This window comes from Entelurus aequoreus, linkage group LG18 (assembly GCF_033978785.1).
Source record: "Entelurus aequoreus isolate RoL-2023_Sb linkage group LG18, RoL_Eaeq_v1.1, whole genome shotgun sequence".
Lineage (NCBI taxonomy): Eukaryota > Metazoa > Chordata > Actinopteri > Syngnathiformes > Syngnathidae > Entelurus > Entelurus aequoreus.
This window is the reverse complement of record NC_084748.1, coordinates 18833636-18856623: the sequence shown is the minus strand read 5'-3', so window position 1 is coordinate 18856623 and position 22988 is coordinate 18833636. Positions and strand designations below refer to the sequence as shown.

Sequence of the window (22988 nt, the reverse complement as noted above, 5' to 3'; positions counted from 1 at the left end):
TATCGGAAAGAGTGCAGAATGATCTAATATAAAAATACAAAAACATTGTACCAACCTTTTTTTTCCAGTTTTGCTTAATTTCCTCTTCTGTTGGTGGCTGCTTCCCCTTTCTTGGATGATCAACTTCTTGGTGTTTCGTGTCGTGCGGAGACTCCATCATCTTCGGAAGGTCACTTGTCAGTTTTATTGGTTTTAGTATCCTTCCACTACTTCTCCTCGACAGTTGTATCTTTTTTTTGTTCTTCTTCTTTTTTTTAGCTTTTAATTTACCACAATGGCGTGACAGTTTGACTGTTTGCAGGCAACCCGGGCCAGTCTTTGAGCCAAACTGACATTCGCTCAAGGAGAGGTCTGGATTGTTATAGACATGTTCATGGGAGTTGTAGATATAGTGGCGTAATTCAGAGTCTGCAGAAGCAATTGAGGGGTGGGAGTGGTCTGTATACAATGAGTAAGGCAAAGAGAACATGGAACTGGAACCATGAGCGTGTGTCCAGCAAGAACTGTTGTCACCGTTGAAAGAAGCATTGAATTGAGAATGCTCAGGAAAACTGTAACCTGAAACAGTATTATACTCCTGGCTGGAATGTGCGTGATGGGTTTCATCAAATGTTTGCAGATCTTGGTTGTTGCCAGCAATCCTCTGTACTGGTGCAGCATCTTGGTAAGAAAATAAAGAAAGTTCCTCTCTGCTCTTTCTTGAGTCGCTGCACTCGGAAAAGGACCTTTCCCTGTGATGATCCATAAAGTTCCTGCTGTTGGAGATCTGCATGCGAGAGGGACTGTGACTACTACTAGTACTGTCATGCTCCACTATGCTGGTGACCACTGGACTTCTCTCTTTCCTTTTACCATACAGTCTCTCTTCAGTCCGTTCTGTTAGTTTGCTCAGCTCTTCGGTTTCCAGGTTCAAGCCCAGAGTGTTTAGGATGTTCTGAAGCAGTTCACACCTCCCATCAACCTCTGCCGCTTTTTCTTTTTCCTTTTTGTTCTCTATTGTTGGGGGAGATTTGGATCGATCACGAAGGCTTAAAGAGCACTTTTGTCTGTCTTTTCTGTTTTTGTCGTCATCAGACAGTGAGTTTGTCTCACAGGAGGACTGTTCGTAAGTGGACCGCTCTGTTCCCTCTGGTATCAGAGTATAATTGTTACATACGTGGTTCTCACTGCCAATAGGAAAATCTAAAACACCCTTTAATTCCTCCCCAACTACTTTGTGCTTGTGTTCGGGTAGCCTATAGGGCAGAGACCTCACCGTCACGCCTGGGCTGGCCTCTATGTGATGCTGGGTGAGGTTTGTGCGGCTTGGCAGGGGGGAGAACACGTCAGCAAAACGCTGCGGCAAAGTGGCCACATCTGCTCTCTGTAACGGCGTGAGATGATCACAGCGGAGAGGGAAGGGCTGCGGGGAGGGGGGAACCTCCGGACCAAGCTCCTTGCTTTCCGCTATCGCCGTTACCATGGAGATAGGCTCCGCCTCCCTCCATCTTTTTAGGAGGTTGATGTGGTATATTTGTGTTGCCAAGCCTCGGCCACACCGCCTGACCTCATAATCCAAGTCACCTACTTTTCGTGAGACCACAAAGGGTCCTTGCCACTCGGCGAGTAATTTAGAGCTGGACGTTGGGAGTAATACAAATACTTTCTCTCCCGGTAAAAATTGTCTGAGTTGCGTCCCCCTGTTATACAGGCTCTGCTGACGTTTTTGGGCTTGGAGCAAATTATTATGTGACAAGTGCCCCAATGTGTGGAGTTTCGCTCTCAAGTCCATGACGTATTGAATTTCTTTTTTACTAGGGCTTGGACCTTCCTCCCAGCTTTCTTTAACTAGGTCCAGCACCCCGCGCGGCTTCCTGACGAACAACAGTTCAAATGGGGAAAACCCTGTGGAGGACTGAGGAACCTCCCGCACTGCAAATAACAGGGAATCCAACCATTTATGCCAATTTGGTTTGTCCTTGTGTACGAACTTCCGGATGATGGATTTCAAGATTGTATTCAGCCGCTCTACTAGCCCATCAGTCTGCAGGTGGCAAACGCTGGTCCGAATGGATTTGATCCCCAATAATCCGTACAGCTCCTTTAACGTATGTGACATAAAGGACGTTTCCTGGTCAGTCAGAATCTCTTTCGGGATTCCGACTCGGGAGATAACTTGAAACAGCGCCTGCGCGACACTCTTTGCAGAGATGGAGTGCAGCGGTACTGCTTCGGGATAGCGCGTTGCACAATCCACCAGGACTAGCGCAAAACGATATCCCTGGGTGCTCGGGTCAAATGGTCCGACGAGGTCCATGCCAATTCGCTCAAATGGGACTTCCATGAGTGGCAACGGTTGCAAAGGCGCCCTAGAGGCCGCTGAGTCGACTTGTTGACAGTCTCGGCAAGCCGCGCACCAGCGGCGCACATCTGCCCGGATGCATGGCCAATAGAAATGGGCCATTACCCGGTTGAGTGTTTTATTATACCCCATGTGATCAGCCATCGGGTTGAAATGTGCCGCCTGGAAAATCATTTTCCGACGGCTTTTTGGCACCAGCAATTGGGTGATTTCCTCTCCTGTCTGAGTATCACGACTCACTCTGTATAATCTCTGCCTAATTGATGCAAAGTGAGGGAAACACCGCTCTATCCCCGGGCGAACCAGCTGCCCATCAATTGATATCACTTGGTCCCACGTCGCGCGCAGAGTGTCATCTCGAGACTGCTCGAGTGGAAAATCATCCATGGGGCGCCTTTGGGGAACCGGGGAAACCTCTTGCGAAGTCCCCGCCGACTCCCCTTTCCCCTCCCCCCTGGCAGCGTCGACATCATCGGGCTTAACGTTCACGGATCCGTCTTCTGAATTGAGATCTTCCCTGTCATCGTTGACAATCTTACTTAGCAGTTCGATGTTGACTCCACTGTTGAGCAAGCTTAAGAAGCGCTCAAAGCCTTTGTTTGCGTCACTCTCCTCCTGGTCCGGTGAAGTAACACTTGAACTGCGAGGAGGCGTTGCAATAGGTGGTGGTCTGGGAAATAATTGTGCAGCAAGAGGTCTAATGGCCGTGTGATCAGGAACCTGGCAGAAGATCAAAATTACAGACATGTTAATTATAAATGATTGAATCCAAACAGCGTTGAAGTAGTCTTTAATTGTACAACAAGAGTTTTGAAAGCACCATTAACTTGTCACAACGCTACAGTTTGGAATGGGGAGACCCTGATCCGGTTAGCATTTTGGGTAGAGATGGGCATGTAATCACTGTAAATATGCTTTATTAACTATGAGCAAAACAATAATTACCTTAGAGTATCTAAATGCAGTCATTACTTTTTACTTGTCAGCTTGTTAATGAGTAAGTTAGTCAGCAACATAACTCAAAAACTTACTGATGGATTTTCATGAAACTTTCAGGAAATGGGATAAGGAAGAACTGATTGGATTTTGGGCCTGATCCATATCATTTCTACTATGTTACCTTATGTTTCTATGTGTGCTCGCAATCTTACAGATGACTGACAGAGGCTTCCCTTTGTTTCCTTCATTCCGCTATAGATTAAGTCAAGAGCACAAACACAGATCCCCGTGTGCTAGTATTGTATTTAATTTAAATTCCCTGACTGACAATCTAGCAGCTAATTGTGTATATACACAGTGTTATTTCTTAATAACCTAAGTATCCTTATCAAGTATTAGGACGAGGCTAAACCTTTTACACACCAAGAAAGAGCAAGCAGAAGAAGGCATGCTAATAGCTAAGCTAGCTGTTGAACTAGCTTGAAGTAGAATAAATACGTGCATAAAGTAAGGCTGGGCGGTATACCGGTATCACAGTTAATACCGGTATTTTTTAAAAAGAGATATATACCGTAATTTCCGGACTATAAGCCGCACCTGACTATAAGCCGCACCAGCTAAATTTAGGGGAAAATACAGATTGCTCCATATATAAGCCGCACCCGACTATAAGCCGCAGGGTTTTGATGTGTAATTACCGTAGTATATAGGGGTTCCTGCCACCACGGAGGGGATTGTCGGGACAGAGATGACTGTTTGGGAACGCAAAGCGTCCCATTTATTAACAATAAATCTTTCAATCATTCAATCAAACTTTCACATCTTTGACATGGCGAACAGCATTCGTGCAGAGTACAAATAATACAACGGTGCAACCTGTACGTTATCAAAATAACCAGCCTACCGGTATATGAAAAGTCAGTCTTTAATCATTGTGTCATCGTCTTCCTCCTGCGTACTAAAACCACCGAAATCCTCTTCGTCGGTGTCGGAGAAGAACAGGCCGTAAATAAGCCGCACCCTTGTATAAGCCGCAGGGACCAGAACGAGGGGAAAAAGTAGCGGCTTATAGTCCGGAAATTACGGTATTTGAGACAATACCGCCATACCGGTATCATTTGATGTGCCTTTGTTACAGCTGTTTGCGGCCGGTGCGGCGCACAGGCACCATAGCTAAAGAAGGGTCTGGCACATGTCCGGAGTCGCTACCACACATTGCCTCCGACCCCCCGCCACATTCCCCTTCACGCACAGCTGACATGCCCGCACCGTAGCTCCGGCGGCTCCTCTTTTTTAACCAGAGATAACACAAGCCAGTGAAAAGATTCAACAAAACAACCGTCAAAACTGCCACTGCTAAAGCTAACAAATACAGTTCAGCTGAAACCCTCGCTGACGTCACAAGTCGCTTGACACAAAAGGCACACGCGCGCGCCGCTCTCATAAACTTCTCTCAACTGCATATGACATTTCCTAAAGGTTTTTTAAATAACACATTAAAGGCCTACTGAAACCCACTACTACCGACCACGCAGTCTGATAGTTTATATATCAATGATGAAATCTTAACATTGCAACACATGCCGATACGGCCGGGTTAACTTATAAAGTGCGATTTTAAATTTGCCGCTAAACTTCCGGTTCGAAACGCCTCTGAGGATGACGTATGCGCGTGACGTAGCCCGGGGAACACGGGTATGGCTTCCACATTGAAGCAAATACGAAATAGCTGTTTTCATCTCATTCTGGGTGTATTCTGGACATCTGTGTTGGTGAATCTGTTGCAATTATGTTCATTGCATTATGGAGAAAGAAGCTGAGCAAGCAAAGAACAAAGTTGTCGGTGCGAAGCGTCTATTTTGCGAGGGAAGTCAGCAGCAACACGTACACAGCCGGCGCTTCTTTGTTTACATTCCCGAAAGATGCAGTCAAGATGGAAGAACTCGGATAACAGAGACTCTAACTAGGAGGACTTTTGACTTCAATACACAGACGCCTGTAGAGAACTGGGACAACACAGACTCTTACCAGGATTACTTTGATTTGGATGACAAAGACGCAGACGTGCTACCATGAGTATGCAGCTTTGGCTTCCAAACATTTGATCGCTTGACCGTACGTGCGCATCACATGCATAACTTTGTTTAAAGGCCTACTGAAAGCCACTACTACCGACCACGCAGTCTGATAGTTTATATATCAATGATGAAATCTTAACATTGCAACACATGCCAATACGGCCGGGTTAACTTATAAAGTGACATTTTAAAATTCCCGGGAAATATCCGGCTGAAACATCGCGGTATGATGACGTATGCGCCTGACGAAGTCCGAGTAACGGAAGTTATGGTACCCCGTAGAATCCTATACAAAAAGCTCTGTTTTCATTTCATAATTCCACAGTATTCTGGACATCTTTTGCAATTTTTTTAATGAACAATGAAGGCTGCAAAGAAGACAGTTGTAGGTGGGATCAGTGTATTAGCAGCGGACTACAGCAACACAACCAGGAGGACTTTGTTGGAGCGCTAGCCGCCGACTTCACCTTGACTTCCTACGTCTCCGGGCCGCCAAACGCATCGGGTGAAGTCCTTCGTCCTTCTGCCGATCGCTGGAACGCAGGTGAGCACGGGTGTTGATGAGCAAATGAGGGCTGGCTGGCGTAGGTGGAGAGCTAATGTTTTTAGCATAGCTCTGTGCAGTCCGGTTGCTAAGTTAGCTTCAATGGCATCGTTAGCACAGCATTGTTAACCTTCGCCAGCCTGGAAAGCATTAACCGTGTATTTAAATGTCCACGGTTTAATAGTATTGTTGATTTTCTATCTATACTTCCAGTCAGGGGTTTATTTCTTTTGTTTCTATATGCAGTTAAAGCAAGATGCTATCACGTTAGCTCGTAGCTAAAGCATTTCGCCGATGTATTGTCGTGGAGATAAAAGGCACTGAATGTCCATTTCGCGTTCTCAACTCTCATTTTCAAGAGGATATAGTATCCGAGGTGGTTTAAAATACAAATCTGTGATCTACAATAGAAAAAGGAGTGTGGAATCCAATGAGCCAGCTTGTACCTAAGTTACGGTCAGAGCGAAAAAAGATACGTCCATCGCTGCCTCTCAAGTCATTCACTGTAACGTTCCTCATCTACGAATCTTTCATCCTCGCTCAAATTAATGGGGTAATCATCACTTTCTCGGTCCGAATCTCTCTCGCTCCATTGTAAACAACGGGGAATTGTGAGGAATCCTAGCTCCTGTGACATCACGCTACTTCCGGTACAGGCAAGGCTTTTTTTTTATCAGCGAGCAAAAGTTGAGAACTTTATCGTCGATTTTCTCTACTAAATCCTTTCAGCAAAAATATGGCAATATCGCGAAATGATCAAGTATGACACACAGAATGGATCTGCTATTCCCGTTTAAATAAAAAAAAATCATTTCAGTAGGCCTTTAAATATATAAGCTTTATGAACCTTGGGTTAGGTGAACGGTCTTTTGGGCTGAGTGATTGTGTGTGGCAGAGGGGTTAGTGCGTCTGCTTCACAATACGAAGGTCCTGAGTAGTCGTGAGTTCTGGTTCTGGATCTTTCTGTGTGGAGTTTGCATGTTCTTCCTGTGACTGCGTGGGTTCCCTCCGGGTACTCCGGCTTCCTCCCACCTCCAAAGACATGCACCTGGGGATAGGTTGATTGGCAACACTAAATTGGCCCTAGTGTGTGAATGTTGTCTGTCTATCTGTGGCCCTGCGATGAGGTGGCGACTTGTCCAGGGTGTACCCCGCCTTCCGCCCGATTGTAGCTGAGATAGGCTCCAGCGCCCCCCGCGACCCCGAAGGGAATAAGTGGTAGAAAATGGATGGATGGATGGATGATTGTGTGTGTTGATCAGGTGTTTGAATTGTATTGGCGTGTTCTATGGAGCTAGGAGCTAGCAGAGGAGCTAGGAGCTAGCATAACAAACACGTAGGTGTTTTTATGCAGGATTAATTTGTGGCATATTAAATATAAGCCTGGTTGTGTTGTGGCTAATAGAGTATATATATATCTTGTGTTTATTTACTGTTGTAGTCATTCACAGCTGAATATCAGGTCACCCTCGGCTCTCACAGCATCTTCCCTATCTGAATAGCTTCAACTCCCCACTAGTCCTTCACTTGCACTTTACTCATCCACAAACATTTCATCCTCGCTCAAATTAATGGGGAAATTGTCGCTTTCTCGGTCCGAATCTCTCTCACTTCATGCGGCCATCATTGTAAACAATAGGGAACTTTGCGTATATGTTCAATTGACTACGTCACGCTACTTCCGGTAGGGGCAAGCCTTTTTTTTTTATCAGATACCAAAAGTTGCGATCTTTATCGTCGTTGTTCTATACTAAATCCTTTCAGCAAAAATATGGCAATATCGCGAAATTATCAAGTATGACACATAGAATAGATCTGCTATCCCCGTTTAAATAAAAAAAATTCATTTCAGTAGGCCTTTAATTACTTTCCCAAGTAATTAATTACATTTATTAAAAAGTAATTCCATTAGTAAATAAATTACGTTTTTTGGTTAAGTAACGAGTGACTATAAATAATTACTTTTTCAAAGTAATTTTCAGAAAACTGATAGTAACAGTAATGTAGTGTTAAGTTTAAACTAAACATTTTGCATGTTTTGTTTAAAACACCGTTATATGTTATATTTTGCGATTCGGACTAAAAATACCGGGATATCAGTTTTGGTCCATACCGCCCAGCCCTAGTGCTCAGTAAAGTTTAAGAAGGGTTGATGGAACCACATTACAGCAGAAAGTACACTGAAATTAAAAAGTATGTTAGAGTTGGCAAGAGGAAATATAGTAACAACTGTTGCCGTGTCAACATTGTCAGTCAGTATACGACACTTAAAGGAGCCATATGTAATAATTTCATGTCAAATCATCATTAAATGGCACTGATATGTCAAAAGACATGAATAAATCGTGTTATTTTCGAATACCTCTATAACTGATAACAGTAGTTCAGCGGGGATGTGCTCATTTCAAAATTAGATTTACAGCCCCCAAATCTTGTTATTGTTTAATTTCAATAATCCGCCCTCTACCGTTTAACCAATTAGAAAGTCTGTGAGTGTGTCACATCCAGGTTGCAAGTAGCGCACCGCACCGTCGAGCTACTGCCACTGGTAAAGTTACTAAACATGTCAGATCTTAGTAAATCTAAAAGGCGTCGTTACGATTCTCAACTTATTCATGAGAGCCAGGAACAAAACAAGGATTTGTATCGGGATGCTTTTGAAAGACGGAGACGATTGAAGACAGAAAATATTTTTTCATCTGACGCCAAACTTGCTAATTTCCTCCTTGATAGGTAAGTAAGACATTTACGTTTTCTTATTACTTGTAATAAATGGAAATGGACATTTCGTATTCAAACTACATTGTCCAATACAGTCTATGACCTTGTCTAATAAAAGCTAGTATGTTCTTGCAACGAATGCTTAGTAGCGTAGTTACTAGTGTAGTAGCATGCTAGCCTGGTCAATGACACATTGACATATAGGCGGGGGAAATATATGCCCGTTAGCCTGCATGTCGATGTGTCATCCAACTGACAGGGCAAAATATATTTTCGACAAATAAATGTGGATACACGCAGTGTCAGTGCCTAATTTGTTCTCAATATGCAGATATGCTGAGGAAATGAGTTCCAACATTAGCACGGCTAATTGCAGTTTCTGGCACTGATGTGCATCAAACCCATATTGGGTGGTATTTGCTTGGCACAATATACAGAAATGCATGACTTGTAATTAGAGATGTCCGATAATATCGGACTGCCGATATTATCGGCCGATAAATGCTTTAAAAAAAATGTAATATCGGAAATTACCGGTATCGATTTCAAAATGATCGGTATCGGTTTCAAAAAGTAAAATGTATGACTTTTTAAAACGCCGCTGTGTACACGGACGTAGGGAGAAGTACAGAACGCCAATAAACCTTAAAGGCACAACATAAACACAACAGAACCAATACCCAGAACCCCTTGCAGTACTAACTCTTTCGGGACGCTACAATATACACCCCCCGCTACTACCTACCAAACTTTAACCTTACCCCTAACCTAAATAATGAATATAAATCGTTTGAGGTGCTTACTATGAGGTCTGTCACACCGCTGCCTCTCTACCTGGCTGTTATCTACTGCCCCCCGCCCCCCGGGCCGTATTCGGACTTTATCAGTGAATTCTCAGTGTTCGTCGCTGATCTAGTGACGCACGCCGACAATATAATCATAATGGGGGACTTTAATATCCATATGAATACCCCATTGGACCCTCCGTGCGTGGCGCTCCAGACTATAATTGATAGCTGTGGTCTTACACAAATAATAAATGAACCCACGCATCGCAATGGTAATACGATAGATCTAGTGCATGTCAGGGGGGGTCACCACCTCCAAGGTTATGATACTCCCGTGTACTAAAGTAATGTCCGATCATTACCTTATAAAATTTGAAGTTCTGACTCATTGTCAACAAGCTAATAATAATAACTGCTTTAGCAGCCGCGACATTAATGCTGCCACAACGACGACTCTAGCTGGCCTATTGCCTTCGTTAATGGCACCATTCCTAAATTATGTGGGCTCTATTGATAACCTCACTAACAACTTTAACGACGCCCTGCGCGAAACCATTGATAGTATAGCACTGCTAAAGCTAAAAAGGGCCCGTAAAAGGTGTACCCCATGGTTTACAGAAGAAACTAGAGCTCATAAATTATCATGTAGAAAGCTGGAACGCAAATGGCAAGCATGGAGTGATAGTTTAATAACTTATAAACGCATGATTACCTTAGCTAAAGCTAAATAATACTCAAAACTCATCCGCCTCAACAAAAACGATCCTAAATATTTGTTTAGTACAGTAGCATCGCTAACCCAACAAGGGACCCCTCCCAGTAGCTCCACCCACTCGGCAGATGACTTCATGAATTTCTTTGATAAGAAAATTTAACTCATTAGAAAGGAGAATAAAGGCATCGCATCCCAGCTACAACTGGGTCCTATTAACACAGATACGACTGTATATACGACGGATATTGCCCTCCAAAATAGTCTCTCTCTTTTTAAAGAAATAACATTACAAGAATTGCTAAGACGTGTATATGGGATAAAACAAACATGTTTACTTGACCCACTTCCTGGGAAACTTATCAAGGAGCTTTTTGTATTATTAGGTCCATCAGTGCTAAATATTATAAACGTATCACTTTCCTCTGGCACTGTTCCCCTAGCGTTCAAAAAAGTGGTTATTCATCCTCTGCTCAAAAGACCTAACCTCGATCCTGACCTCATGGTAAACTACCGGCTGGTGTCCCACCTTCCGTTTATTTCGAAAATCCTCGAAAAAATTGTTGCAAAGCAGTTAAATGAACACTTAGCGTCCAACAATTGCTGTGAACCCTTTCAATCCGGTTTCAGAACAAATCACTCTACGGAGACAGCCCTCGCAAAAATGACTAATGATCTAATGCAAACGATGGATTCTGATGAGTCATCTATGTTGCTGCTTCTTGACCTTAGCGCTGCTTTCGATACCCTCGATTATAATATTTTATTAGAGCGTATCAAAACACGTACTGGTATGTCAGACTTAGCCTTGTCTTGGTTTAACTCTTATCTTACTGACAGGATGCAGTGCGTCTCCCATAACAATGTGACCTCGGACTATGTTAAGGTAACATGTGGAGTTCCCCAGGGTTCGGTTCTTGGCCCTGCACTCTTCATCATCTACATGCTGCCACTAGGTGACATCATACGCAAATCCGGTGTTAGCTTTCACTGTTACGCTGATGACACCCAACTCTACATGCCCCTAAAGCTGACCAACACGCCAGATTGTAGTCAGCTTGAGGCGTGTCTTAATGAAATTAAACAATGGATGTCCGCTAACTTATTGCAACTCAACGCCAAGAAAACGGAAATGCTGATTATCGGTCCTGCTAGACACCGACACCTATTTATTAATACTACCTTAACATTTGACAACCAAACAATTACACAAGGCGACTCGATAAAGAATCTGGGTATTATCTTCGACCCAACTCTCTTGTTTAAATCACATATAAAGAGTGTTACTAAAACGGTCTTCTTTCATCTCTGTAATATCGCTAAAATTCGTTCCATTTTGTCCACTAGCGACGCTGAGATCATTATTCATGCGTTCGTTACGTCTCGTTTCGATTACTGTAACATATTATTTTCAGGTTTCCCTATGTCTAGCATTAAAAGATTACAGTTGGTACAAAATTCGGCTGCTAGACTTTTGACAAGAACAAGAAAGTTTGATCATATTACGCCTATACTGGCTCACCTGCACTGGCTTCCTGTGCACTTAAGATATGACTTTAAGGTTTTACTACTTACATATAAAATACTACACGGTCTAGCTCCATCCTATCTTGCTGATTGTATTGTACCATATGTCCCGGCAAGAAATCTGCGTTCAAAGAACTCCGGCTTATTAGTGATTCCCAGAGCCCAAAAAAAGTCTGCGGGCTATAGAGCGTTTTCTATTTGGGCTCCAGTACTCTGGAATGCCCTCCCGGTAACAGTTAGAGATGCCACCTCAGTAGAAACATTTAAGTCCCATCTTTAAACTCATTTGTATACTCTAGCCTTTTAATAAACCCCCCTTTTAGACCAGTTGGGGGGTGGGGGGGTGGCCACGGATGAAGTGCTGGCTGTCCAGAGTCGGGACCCGGGGTCGACTGCTCGCCTATGCATCGGTTGGGGACATCTCTGCGCTGCTGACCTGTCTCCGATCGGGATGGTCTCCTGCTGGCCCCACTATGGACTGGACTCTCACTATTTAGTTATATCCACTACGGACTGGACTTTCACGATATTCTGCTAGACCCACTCGACATCCATTGCACCGGTCGCCCTAGAGGGAGAGGTCACCCACATCTGCGGTCCTCTCCAAGGTTTCTCATTGTGGTCCCACTGGGTTGAGTTTTTCCTTGCCCTGATGTGGGATCTGAACCGAAGATGTCGTTGTGACTTGTGGAGCCCTTTGAGACACTTGTGATTTAGGGCTATATAAATAAACATTGATTGAAATTAGGGCTGCAACTAACGATTAATTTGATAATCGATTAATCTGTCGATTATTACTTCGATTAATCGATTAATAATCGGATAAAAGAGACAAATTATATTTCTATCCTTTCCAGTATTTTATTGAAAAAACAAGCATACTGGCACCATGTTGTGGACATTGGGGGTGCAGCATACACCAATAATAACACAGAAATGTAACTCATCAGATCAGAACTGAATCAGATATTGTACACGTTTCTGTTGTGAATAATAAAGGATTCATTTTAGGCTGCCTCTGAATAATAGCATGAAATATTCCAGCACCTTCATAACGTTTAGTTATACTAAAGCGTCACTCAAATCTAAATAGATTTATATAGCTTTATCAGGCCCGGCTACATTGATCCATTATGAAACCAACCTGAGATATTTCTGTCCGCTACGTTTATTTCGAAATTGGTAACCGTGCGTTTTCTCTCTCAAAATGGAGTCAAATGTGCCGGAGACACATTATCAGTCCCGCGTTGCAACAAAGGCATAACTTTAAAGTTACTCACAAAAAAGCTGAACTCATGAATGCCTGTTGCCACTATGGACTTAAAAAGTTACGTACCATGAGTTCCTCCCTTCATCCATGGCTCCAACATGTTTCCTTTTCAGGTGCTTCTGAAGCAATGTTGTACTTCCGTGCCATTTTGCAGGAAACGGTCTTCTTTGAAGTCTTTAAAGTAAAGTGTTCCGACACTTTTGACGACTTAGGTCGTACACTTTTCTCCATTGAAAGCAATAACCTCAAGATGTTTCTCCGCTAAACTATCGGTAGTGTTTTCCTGCGCCATTTTTCGAATGTTTCCAGCAAAGGAGACGGCGTCGTCACGTGAGCTGCACATGACCATCATTGGCTAGCTTACGCCACCTCATGAGACGTAGCCTCAGAGCCGCCCTGGCGCTGTTTTGTACTGTTTTTGTACTTATTTTGATTATTGTTTCTCAACTGTTTATAAATGTCGCAGTTTATAAATAAAGGTTTATAAAACAAAAAACAACAAAAAAATTACCAAAAAAAAAAAGCCTCCGCGCATGCGCATAGCATAGTTCCAACGAATCGATGAATAAATTAATCGCCAACTATTTTGATAATCGATTTTAATCGATTAGTTGTTGCAGCCCTAATTGAAATACAAACCCATATTGTACCGCTTGGTGGAAAGGGAGCTCAACCATGACTCATGGATGGCAATATAAATGTTTTGCAAATTTAAGCATAGTATGCATTTTATTTTAACATTACATTATAATTGTATTGATTGATATTGACAAATGTACTAACCGGGTGGTTTGATAGAAAGACACTGGGATGACCACTTGAATGCTTCAGCAGAGCTTTCACTGGTCGCTTCAGAGGGTGATGGTCTTCCAGCAATTCTTGATCTGATCTGCGGATTGGAGCCTCTCTTGCAACAGGTGGCTTAAACATATTGCACTGGGTGAACATGAATATATGAATATTAATAATCACGAGCAACTTAAGACAGCTGATAAGCCATTGTCTAAGTCTTACCTTTAACACAAAGCTGGGACATTGTTGCTGCTGCAAAAATGTAGTTACTCTGTTCCTGGAAGTTGTGGCTACACAATCTGGTCCTGGTTGTTCCTTCTCACTCAGTTTCATCTTCTTCGGAGCAATAGCAGCTTTCTTTCCAAAAATGTGTTCCTCCATGTGTCGAGGCATAATCATTTTTCTCGTCAGCTCTGGATCAGATTTCGAACGCTCCCCACCAGAGTGCAAAGTTTCTGCATCATTGCTGTCAAAACTATGGGAAGCGTTCGCTGCAGTGTAATCAATGTGTGTCTGGTAAACTGGGATCGTATTCCTCGGATCCATTCTTTTATTCAACTCTCTCAACAGTATGGCTGGTGCGTTCTAGGAAGTGGAAACAGAGGTGGAACATATCATAAATTAAGTTCACATGCAAAATGCTCCTTTTACTTACCCTCTTCGTGGAGTAGCCTGCTCCCCTACCGTGCTACGTTCAAAGCAACATTTTTAGTCACTTCAAATGAGTACAAATAGTACAGGAAATAGCATACAGCAGTTGCAGTACAAAGCAAAAAACACTCGATGTTTAGCTTGGGAGCTAACACCTATCTGACCGTTAACGGGGATTAAATGTCCGTTTCGTATTCCAGCAGAAAGATATGTTTACACATTTTAGTCCCTGTTGAATTTTCGCTTTAAAACGTGTAACATGAATGTGAGCATTATTTGGGGAAAGAACGTTCACGGTCGATTAAACCTAGCTTTATAGGCACGGACAACACGAGACTGCTTCGATGGTCTAGTTGGAGCGTTGACTACGTCACAGCGCCCCCTACTGGGTGGAAGAATTCACACGCAGCTGACTTGTTCAAGTAAAGCCTGGGAATTTAAGGGGGAAACGCACTTTTTTTTAAAAATCATCGCTCATTCAACGACATTTAACATATGCTTCTTTACCCAAAAATGGTCCACTCACGCGTGATCTGCATAGGTACACCATCCTACATGTGGTATTATTTGTTTCAGATATGCTTAACAAGTATTGACATAGATTAAATATAAAACACGCTCTTTTTCCACGCCTTTTACTGAACACTCATTCATATCATAACGTTTACAAATGTATACTTTTTTCACTTCCTGTGTTTGTGAAAGAAAAGGAAGGTGTTGAAAACAATATCAATAAGCAAATAGTTTAAAATGACTCTGACCGTCGTCCAGGTTCGCAGGCAACAGGATTGACTTTCTTTATTATTTCAATAAGAAACGTCTTTCTGCTTTTCAGCACTGGATCCACCTGCTCGGTCCTCCGTCCGCTTTCCAGCACCTCGTTGTCTTCCTCGCTGTCTCACTCTCCTTCCCTCCAGCTGCGGGCGTCGCCGTGTGTCTTGCGCTCTCTTCCGCTCGGCATCCGCTTCTCTTTGGCTCCGGCTTCTCTCTCCGTCTCTCGCTGCATGCCTTGCTGCTGGCTCTCCCACTCCCTCCCCGTCTCTCTCGGCTGTCACGCTTATATACACAGGAGGGTATTAATCGATTGTGCCCAGCTGCGCGATCCACGCACCTGTAGTCCATTTTGATGCGAGTCCGCCAGCCACGCCTCCTCGCCGCCATCTTGGAGCGGCGTGCCCTGCCTCGTTGTCGATCTGCCGGCCCCGCCGCCCCACAGCATCAAAACTATGAATGAACACATGGTAAATGGGTTATACTTGTATAGCGCTTTTCTACCTTCAAGGTACTCAAAGCGCTTTGACACTATTTCCACATTCACACACACATTAACATACTGATGGCAGGAGCTGCCATGCAAGGCCCTAACCATGACCCATCAGGAGCAAGGGTGAAGTGTCTTGCTCAAGGACACAACAGATGTGAAAAGGTTGGTAGAAGGTGGGGATTGAACCAGGAACCCTCAGGTTGCTGGCACGCCACTCTCCCAACAGCGCCACACCGTCCCCACATGTGGAGTTATGTACTTAACAAAAAAAGGTGAAATAACTGAAAACATGTTTTATATTCTGGTTTCTTCAAAAAAGCCACCCTTTGCTCTGATTACTGCTTTGCACACTCTTGGCATTCTCTCGATGAGCTTAGTCACCTGAAAGGGTTTTCACTTCACAGGTGTCATAGTTTTGATGCCTTCAGTGACAATCTACAATGTAAATAGTTATGGAAATAAAGAAAACGTATTGAAATGAGAAGGTGTGTCCAAACTTTTGGCCTGCATTATATATATATATATATATATATATACATATATACATATACATAAATATATATATATATATACATTAGGGGGTGGGGAAAAAATCGATTCGAATTCGAATCCTGATTCTCACGTTGTGCGATTCAGAATCGTTTCTCATTTTTAAAAAATAGATTTTTATTTTATTTTAATTTATTAATTTTTTTTTTTTTTTTTCTTAAATTAATCAATCCAACAAAACAATACACAGCAATACCATAACAATGCAATCCAATTACAAAACCAAACCCGACCCAGCATCACTCAGAACTGCAATAAACAGAGCAATTGAGAGGAGACACAAACACGACACAGAACAAACCAAAAGTAGTGAAACAAAAATGAATAATATCAACAACAGTATCAATATTAGTTACAATTTCAACATAGCAGTAATTAAAAATCCCTCATTGACATTATCATTAGACATTTATAAATAAATAAAAAAAGAACAATAGTGTCACAGTGGCTTACACTTGCATCGCATCTCATAAGCTTGACAACACACTGTGTCCAATATTTTTACAAAGATAAAATAAGTCATATTTTTGGTTCATTTAATAGTTAAAACAAATGTACATTATTGCAATCAGTTGATAAAGCATTGTCCTTTACAATTATAAAAGCTTTTTACAAAAATCTACTACTCTGCTTGCATGTCAGCAGACTGGAGTAGATCCTGCTGAAATCCTATGTATTGAATGAATAGAGAATCTTTTTGAATCTAGACAAAAATCTTAGCCACACGATTATCAAATGTAATAGGAAACTTAATTCTTACTGACCAAACTGGCTTCATGGAAGGTCGACAATCTTCAGACAATACAAGGAAATTGTTTAATGTTATTTACTATGCTAGAGGTATCCCTTATCCCACAGCAGTATGTACTGTTGATGCGGAGAAGGCATTCGACCGCATAAACTGGTCATTTATGTTTTGCACATTACGTAAATTTGGATTTTGAGATAATTTTATACAATGGATTAAGATGCTTTATACAAGGCCCATGGCATCAGTCAAAACCAATAATCATATTTCAGAACCTTTTTCGTTAAAAAGAGGAGTAAAACAGGGATGTCCTGCATCTGAATTATTATTTAATTTGGTTATTGAACCCTTAGCTGCAAAAATAAGAAGTGAAAATGATATTCATGGTATAAAAACGGTCTCTCAGTATAATAAGCTATCGATGTATTGTGACGACATAATTCTCTACCTGTCACATGTTAACTCCTCTCTTCACTATATCAATAATGTCATCACTGAATATGGCTGTTTATCAGGGTATAAAGTCAATTGGGACAAATGTGAAATATTACCACTTAATAAACACTGCAAGAAATCACAAGTTCAGAACTCCAAAGTTAAATGGAAAGAGGCAGAAATCATATATCTAGGACTACACATTACACCAAACCTTTATACAAACAGAGATCTAAATCTTAAACATTTAAAAAATAAGATAGAATGCAAAATGGTCACGTCTCCAAATATCACTTTGGGGTTGGGTGAACATAGTAAAAATGAGTATACTGCCAGCAGTTAATTATATACTGAAAATGATGCCTGTTCTAATTAATAAAAGTTGGTTTAAGAAAATACATACAATGGTATCACATTTTATATGGTGTGGAAATAAGGCCAGTTGTTCATACTTAAGGTTGTCTTGTACACAAGATAAAGGAGGACTACAATTTCCAAACTTCTTACATTATTATATCTCCTTTGGTTGTGAATAAGCAAGCCACTTATTTCATTCTTCTGCAGATAAGGACTGGATCAACATAGAAAAAAATATGTTAATGAATTTGGACATTGATGTGAGGAGTTTATATTATATTTCAAAAAATTCCTAATGAATTGAGGCAGAGCCCAATAGAAGCCACCTTTAACATTCTAAAACTGTGTCAGAAAATACTAGGAATGAAGTCAATGACATCTGTCAATCAACCGCTTATGTACAATCCTAATATCATAATTAATAAAAATGTGGTTAAATGGACAACATGGAAAGACAGAGGTATTACTAAACCTCATCATATTATTAATAAAAACTATTTTAAACCGTTCAATGATTTAGTTGATAAATATAATGTACCCAGAAAACATTTTTTTATTTTATCTCTTTAAAACACGCTGTAAATAAAAGCAAATCCTCTGAAAGTATGTCTTTAAATAGCCATGAACTGGAAGATGCACTTTTTAATCAAGATACATTTAAGAAATTAATTAAACTGTTTTATGGAATAATAAATGAACACCACACTAGAAATGCAAATGATGCATGTGTTCGGAAATGGATGATGGACTTAAACATTTTAGATGAAAGAGACATATCATGGAATGATATTTGGAAAAATGCCAATAAGCCATTTAGAAGCATAAAAGATAAACTGACTCAATTTAAGATATTGAATAGATTGTATTTTACATCTTCTCAGCTGTTTAAAATGGGTGTAGTAGATAGCAAGTTATGTATGAAGTGTCGGGCAGCCGAGGCAACTCTTGTTCATGTATTGTGGGAATGTCAGAGAATAAAAGAGTTATGGTTGAAAACAACAAAAGAAGCAATCACAGTCCTTACTATAAATATCCCAATGACACTGCAAACTTGTATTCTTGGGGATCTCCATCAATTTAGTAACGGTCATCAAAGAGTAAAAATGCATTTCTTTCAATATGCATCATAACAAAAAGAGTAATATTTGAAAAATTGATAGATGTTGATAGTCCAACTCATACTGACTGGTACACACAAGCTATGGAGATGATATCAGTAGAAAAAACTGCATTTAGTTCAGATAATGAGTCATATATTGGAATATGGGATCCATTATTTAAATTCGTCTTAACTATTAAATGAACCAAAATATGACTCATTATATCATTGTGGAAAATATTGGACACAATGTGTTGTCAAGTTTATGAGATGCGATGCAAGTGTAAGCCACTGTGACACTATTGTTAATTTTTTTTTTTTAAATTTAATTAATGTTTGTAATGACAATGAGGGATTTTTAATCACTGCTATGATGAAATTGTTACTAATATTGATACTGTTGTTGATAATATTAATTTTTGTCTCACTACTTTTAGATTGTTCCGTGTCATGTTTGTGTGTCCTCAATTGCTCTGTTTATTGCTATTCTGAATGTTGCTGGGTCAGGTTTGGTTTTGAAATTGTATTGCATTATTATGGTATTGTTGTGTATTGTTTTCATTAAAAAATAAAAAATAGTTTTTGAATCGAGAATCGTGTTGAATTAAAAAAAATCGATTTTTAATCAAATCATGACCCCAAGAATCGATTTTGAATCGAATCGTGGGACACCCAAAGATTCACAGCCCTAATATACATACATATACTGTATATACAAACCCCGTTTCCATATGAGTTGGGAAATTGTGTCAGATGTGAATATAAACGGAATACAATGATTTGCAAATCCTTTTCAACCCATATTCAATTGAATGCACTACAAAAACAAGATATTTGATGTTCAAACACATAAATGTTATTGTTTTTTTGCAAATAATAATTAACTTAGAATTTCATGGCTGCAACACGTGCTTAAGTAGTTGGGAAAGGGCATGTTCACCACTGTGTTACATGGCCTTTCCTTTTAACAACACTCAGTAAACGTTTGGGAACTGAGGAGACACCTTTTTTAAGCTTCTCAGGTGGAATTCTTTACCATTCTTGCTTGATGTACAGCTTAAGTTGTTCAACAGTCCGGGGGTCTCCGTTGTGGTATTTTAGGCTTCATATTGCGCCACACATTTTCAATGGGAGACAGGTCTGGACTACAGGCAGGCCAGTCTAGTAACCGCACTCTTTTACTATGAAGCTACGTTGATGTAACACGTGGCTTGGCATTGTCTTGCTGAAATAAGCAGGGGCGTCCATGGTAACGTTGCTTGGATGGCAACATATGTTGCTCCAAAACCTGTATGTACTTTTCAGCATTAATGGTGCCTTCACAGATGTGTAAGTTACCAATGTCTTGGGCCCTAATACACCCCCATACCATCACAGATGCTGGCTTTTCAACTTTGTGCCTATAACAACCCGGATGATTCTTTTCCTCTTTGGTCCGGAGGACACGACGTCCACAGTTTCCAAAAACAATTTGAAATATGGACTCGTCAGACCACAGAACACTTTTCCACTTCGTATCAGTCCATCTCAGATGAGCTCAGGCCCAGCGAAGCCGACGGCGTTTCTGGGTGTTGTTGATAAACGGTTTTCGCCTTGCATAGGAGGGATTTAACTTGCACATACAGATGTAGCGACCAACTGTAGTTACTGACAGTGGGTTTCTGAAGTGATCCTGAGCCCATGTGGTGATATCCTTTGCACACTGATGTCGCTTGTTGATGCAGTACAGCCTGAGGGATCGAAGGTCACGGGCTTAGCTGCTTACGTGCAGTGATTTCTCCAGATTCTCTGAACCCTTTGATGATATTACGGACCGTAGATGGTGAAATCTCTAAATTCCTTGCAATAGCTGGTTGAGAAAGGTTTTTCTTAAACTGTTCAACAATTTGCTCACGCATTTGTTGACAAGGTGGTGACGCTCGCCCCATCCTTGTTTGTGAATGACTGAGCATTTCATGTAATCTACTTTTATACCCAATCATGGCACCCACCTGTTCCCAATATGAGTTGGGAAATTGTGTTAGATGTAAATATAAACGGAATACAATGATTTGCAAATCCTTTTCAACCCATATTCAGTTGAATATGCTACAAAGACAACATATTTGATGTTCAAACTGATAAACATTTTTTTTTGTGGAAATAATCATTAACTTTAGAATTTGATGCCAGCAACACGTGACAAAGAAGTTGGGAAAGGTGGCAATAAATACTGATAAAGTTGAGGAATGCTCATCAAACACTTATTTGGAACATCCCACAGGTGAACAGGCAAATTGGGAACAGGTGGGTGCCATGATTGGGTATAAAAGTAAATTCCATGAAATGCTCAGTCATTCACAAACAAGGATGGGTCGAGGGTCACCACTTTGTCAACAAATGCGTGAGCAAATTGTTGAACAGTTTAAGAAAAACCTTTCTCAACCAGCTATTGCAAGGAATTTAGGGATTTCACCATCTACGGTCCGTAATATCAACAAAGGGTTCAGAGAATCTGGAGAAACCACTGCACATAAGCAGCTAAGCCCGTGACCTTCCATCCCTCAGGCTGTACTGCATCAACAAGCGACATCAGTGTATAAAGGATGTCACCACATGGGCTCAGGAACACTTCAGAAACCCACTGTCAGTAACTACAGTTGGTCGCTACATCTGTAAGTGCAAGTTAAAACTCTCCTATGCAAGGCGAAAACCGTTTATCAACAACACCCAGAAACGCCGTCGGCTTCGCTAGGCCTGAGCTCATCTAAGATGGACTGATACTAAGTGGAAAAGTGTTCTGTGGTCTGACGAGTCCACATTTCAAATTGTTTTTGGAAACTGTGGACGTCGTGTCCTCCGGACCAAAGAGGAAAAGAACCATCCGGATTGTTGTAGGCGCAAAGTTGAAAAGCCAGCATCTGTGATGGTATGGGGGTGTATTAGTGCCCAACACATGGGTAACTTACACATCTGTGAAGGTGCCACTAATGCTGAAAGGTACATACAGGTTTTGGAGCAACATATGTTGCCATCCAAGCAACGTTACCATGGACGCCCCTGCTTATTTCAGCAAGACAATGCCAAGCGACGTGTTACATCAACGTGGCTTCATAGTAAAAGAGTGCGGGTACTAGACTGGCCTGCCTGTAGTCCAGACCTGTCTCCCATTGAAAATGTGTGGCGCATTATGAAGCTTAAAATACCACAACGGAGACCCCCGGACTGTTGAACAACTTAAGCTGTACATCAAGCAAGAATGGGAAAGAATTCCACCGGAGAAGCTTAAAAAGTGTGTCTCTTCAGTTCCCAAACGTTTACTGAGTATTGTTAAAAGGAAAGGCCATGTAACACAGTGGTGAACATGCCCTTTCCCAACTACTTTGGCACGTGTTGCAGCCATGAAATTCTAGGTTAATTATTATTTGCAAAAATAAAAAGTAAAGTTTATGAGTTTGAACATCAAATATCTTGTCTTTGTAGTGAATTCAATTGAATATGGGTTGAAAAGGATTTGCTAATCATTGTATTCAGTTTATATTTACATCTAACACAATTTCCCAACTCATGGAAATGGGGTTTGTATATACAGTATATGTATCTATATTAGGGCTGTGAATCTTTGGGTGTCCCACGATTCGATTCAAAATCGATTCTTGGGGTCACGATTTGATTCAAAATCGATTTTTTTTTAATTCAACACGATTCTCGATTCAAAAACGATTTTTTCATTTTTATTTTTTAATGAAAACAATACACAACAATACCATAATAATGCAATACAATTTCAAAACCAAACCCGACCAAGCAACATTCAGAATAGCAATAAACAGAGCAATTGAGAGCAATTGAGGACACACAAACATGACAATCATTTTATTGAGAATAACGTATTACTGTCGGTTGCAACTACACCAAAACAACATCAGCAACAAAACTACTTTCATGCAAAACTGATCACTTTCTGTCGTAATCACACCAAAACAAACAAACTTTAGGTTGTATTGACAGCAACCGCTCGCTTTCTTTCATTCACACCAAATGGCGCGCACGTTTAAATCAGCCAGTGATGTGTTCCCGACCACAAAAACAGTTGGACAACTCAAAGACCACACACATACTAACTATTAGGTCGTTACAATGTGAAACAGTTCACACACAGACAATCAATATCATTAACAGTGTGTTATGTGC

General features: G+C 41.1%; 1 protein-coding gene across 3 annotated transcripts in view; it reads right to left on the bottom strand.

Annotated features, from left to right (window-relative positions):
- LOC133633904 (uncharacterized) overlaps positions 1-15586 on the bottom strand; it is a 33159-nt gene extending 17573 nt beyond the window's left edge. For 2 of the 3 annotated variants that reach the window (XM_062026703.1, XM_062026705.1), the window contains exons 1-4: positions 14368-15586; positions 13935-14297; positions 13704-13856; positions 56-3061 (exon numbers count right to left, since the gene is read on the bottom strand). In XM_062026703.1, the coding sequence (XP_061882687.1) occupies positions 56-3061; positions 13704-13856; positions 13935-14258 (3483 nt within the window). In that variant the 5' untranslated portion in view covers positions 14259-14297; positions 14368-15586. The remainder of the gene's footprint in view (positions 1-55; positions 3062-13703; positions 13857-13934; positions 14298-14367) is intronic. The other variant, XM_062026704.1, reaches the window with a different exon arrangement.
- Positions 15587-22988: the final 7402 nt, after the last annotated feature.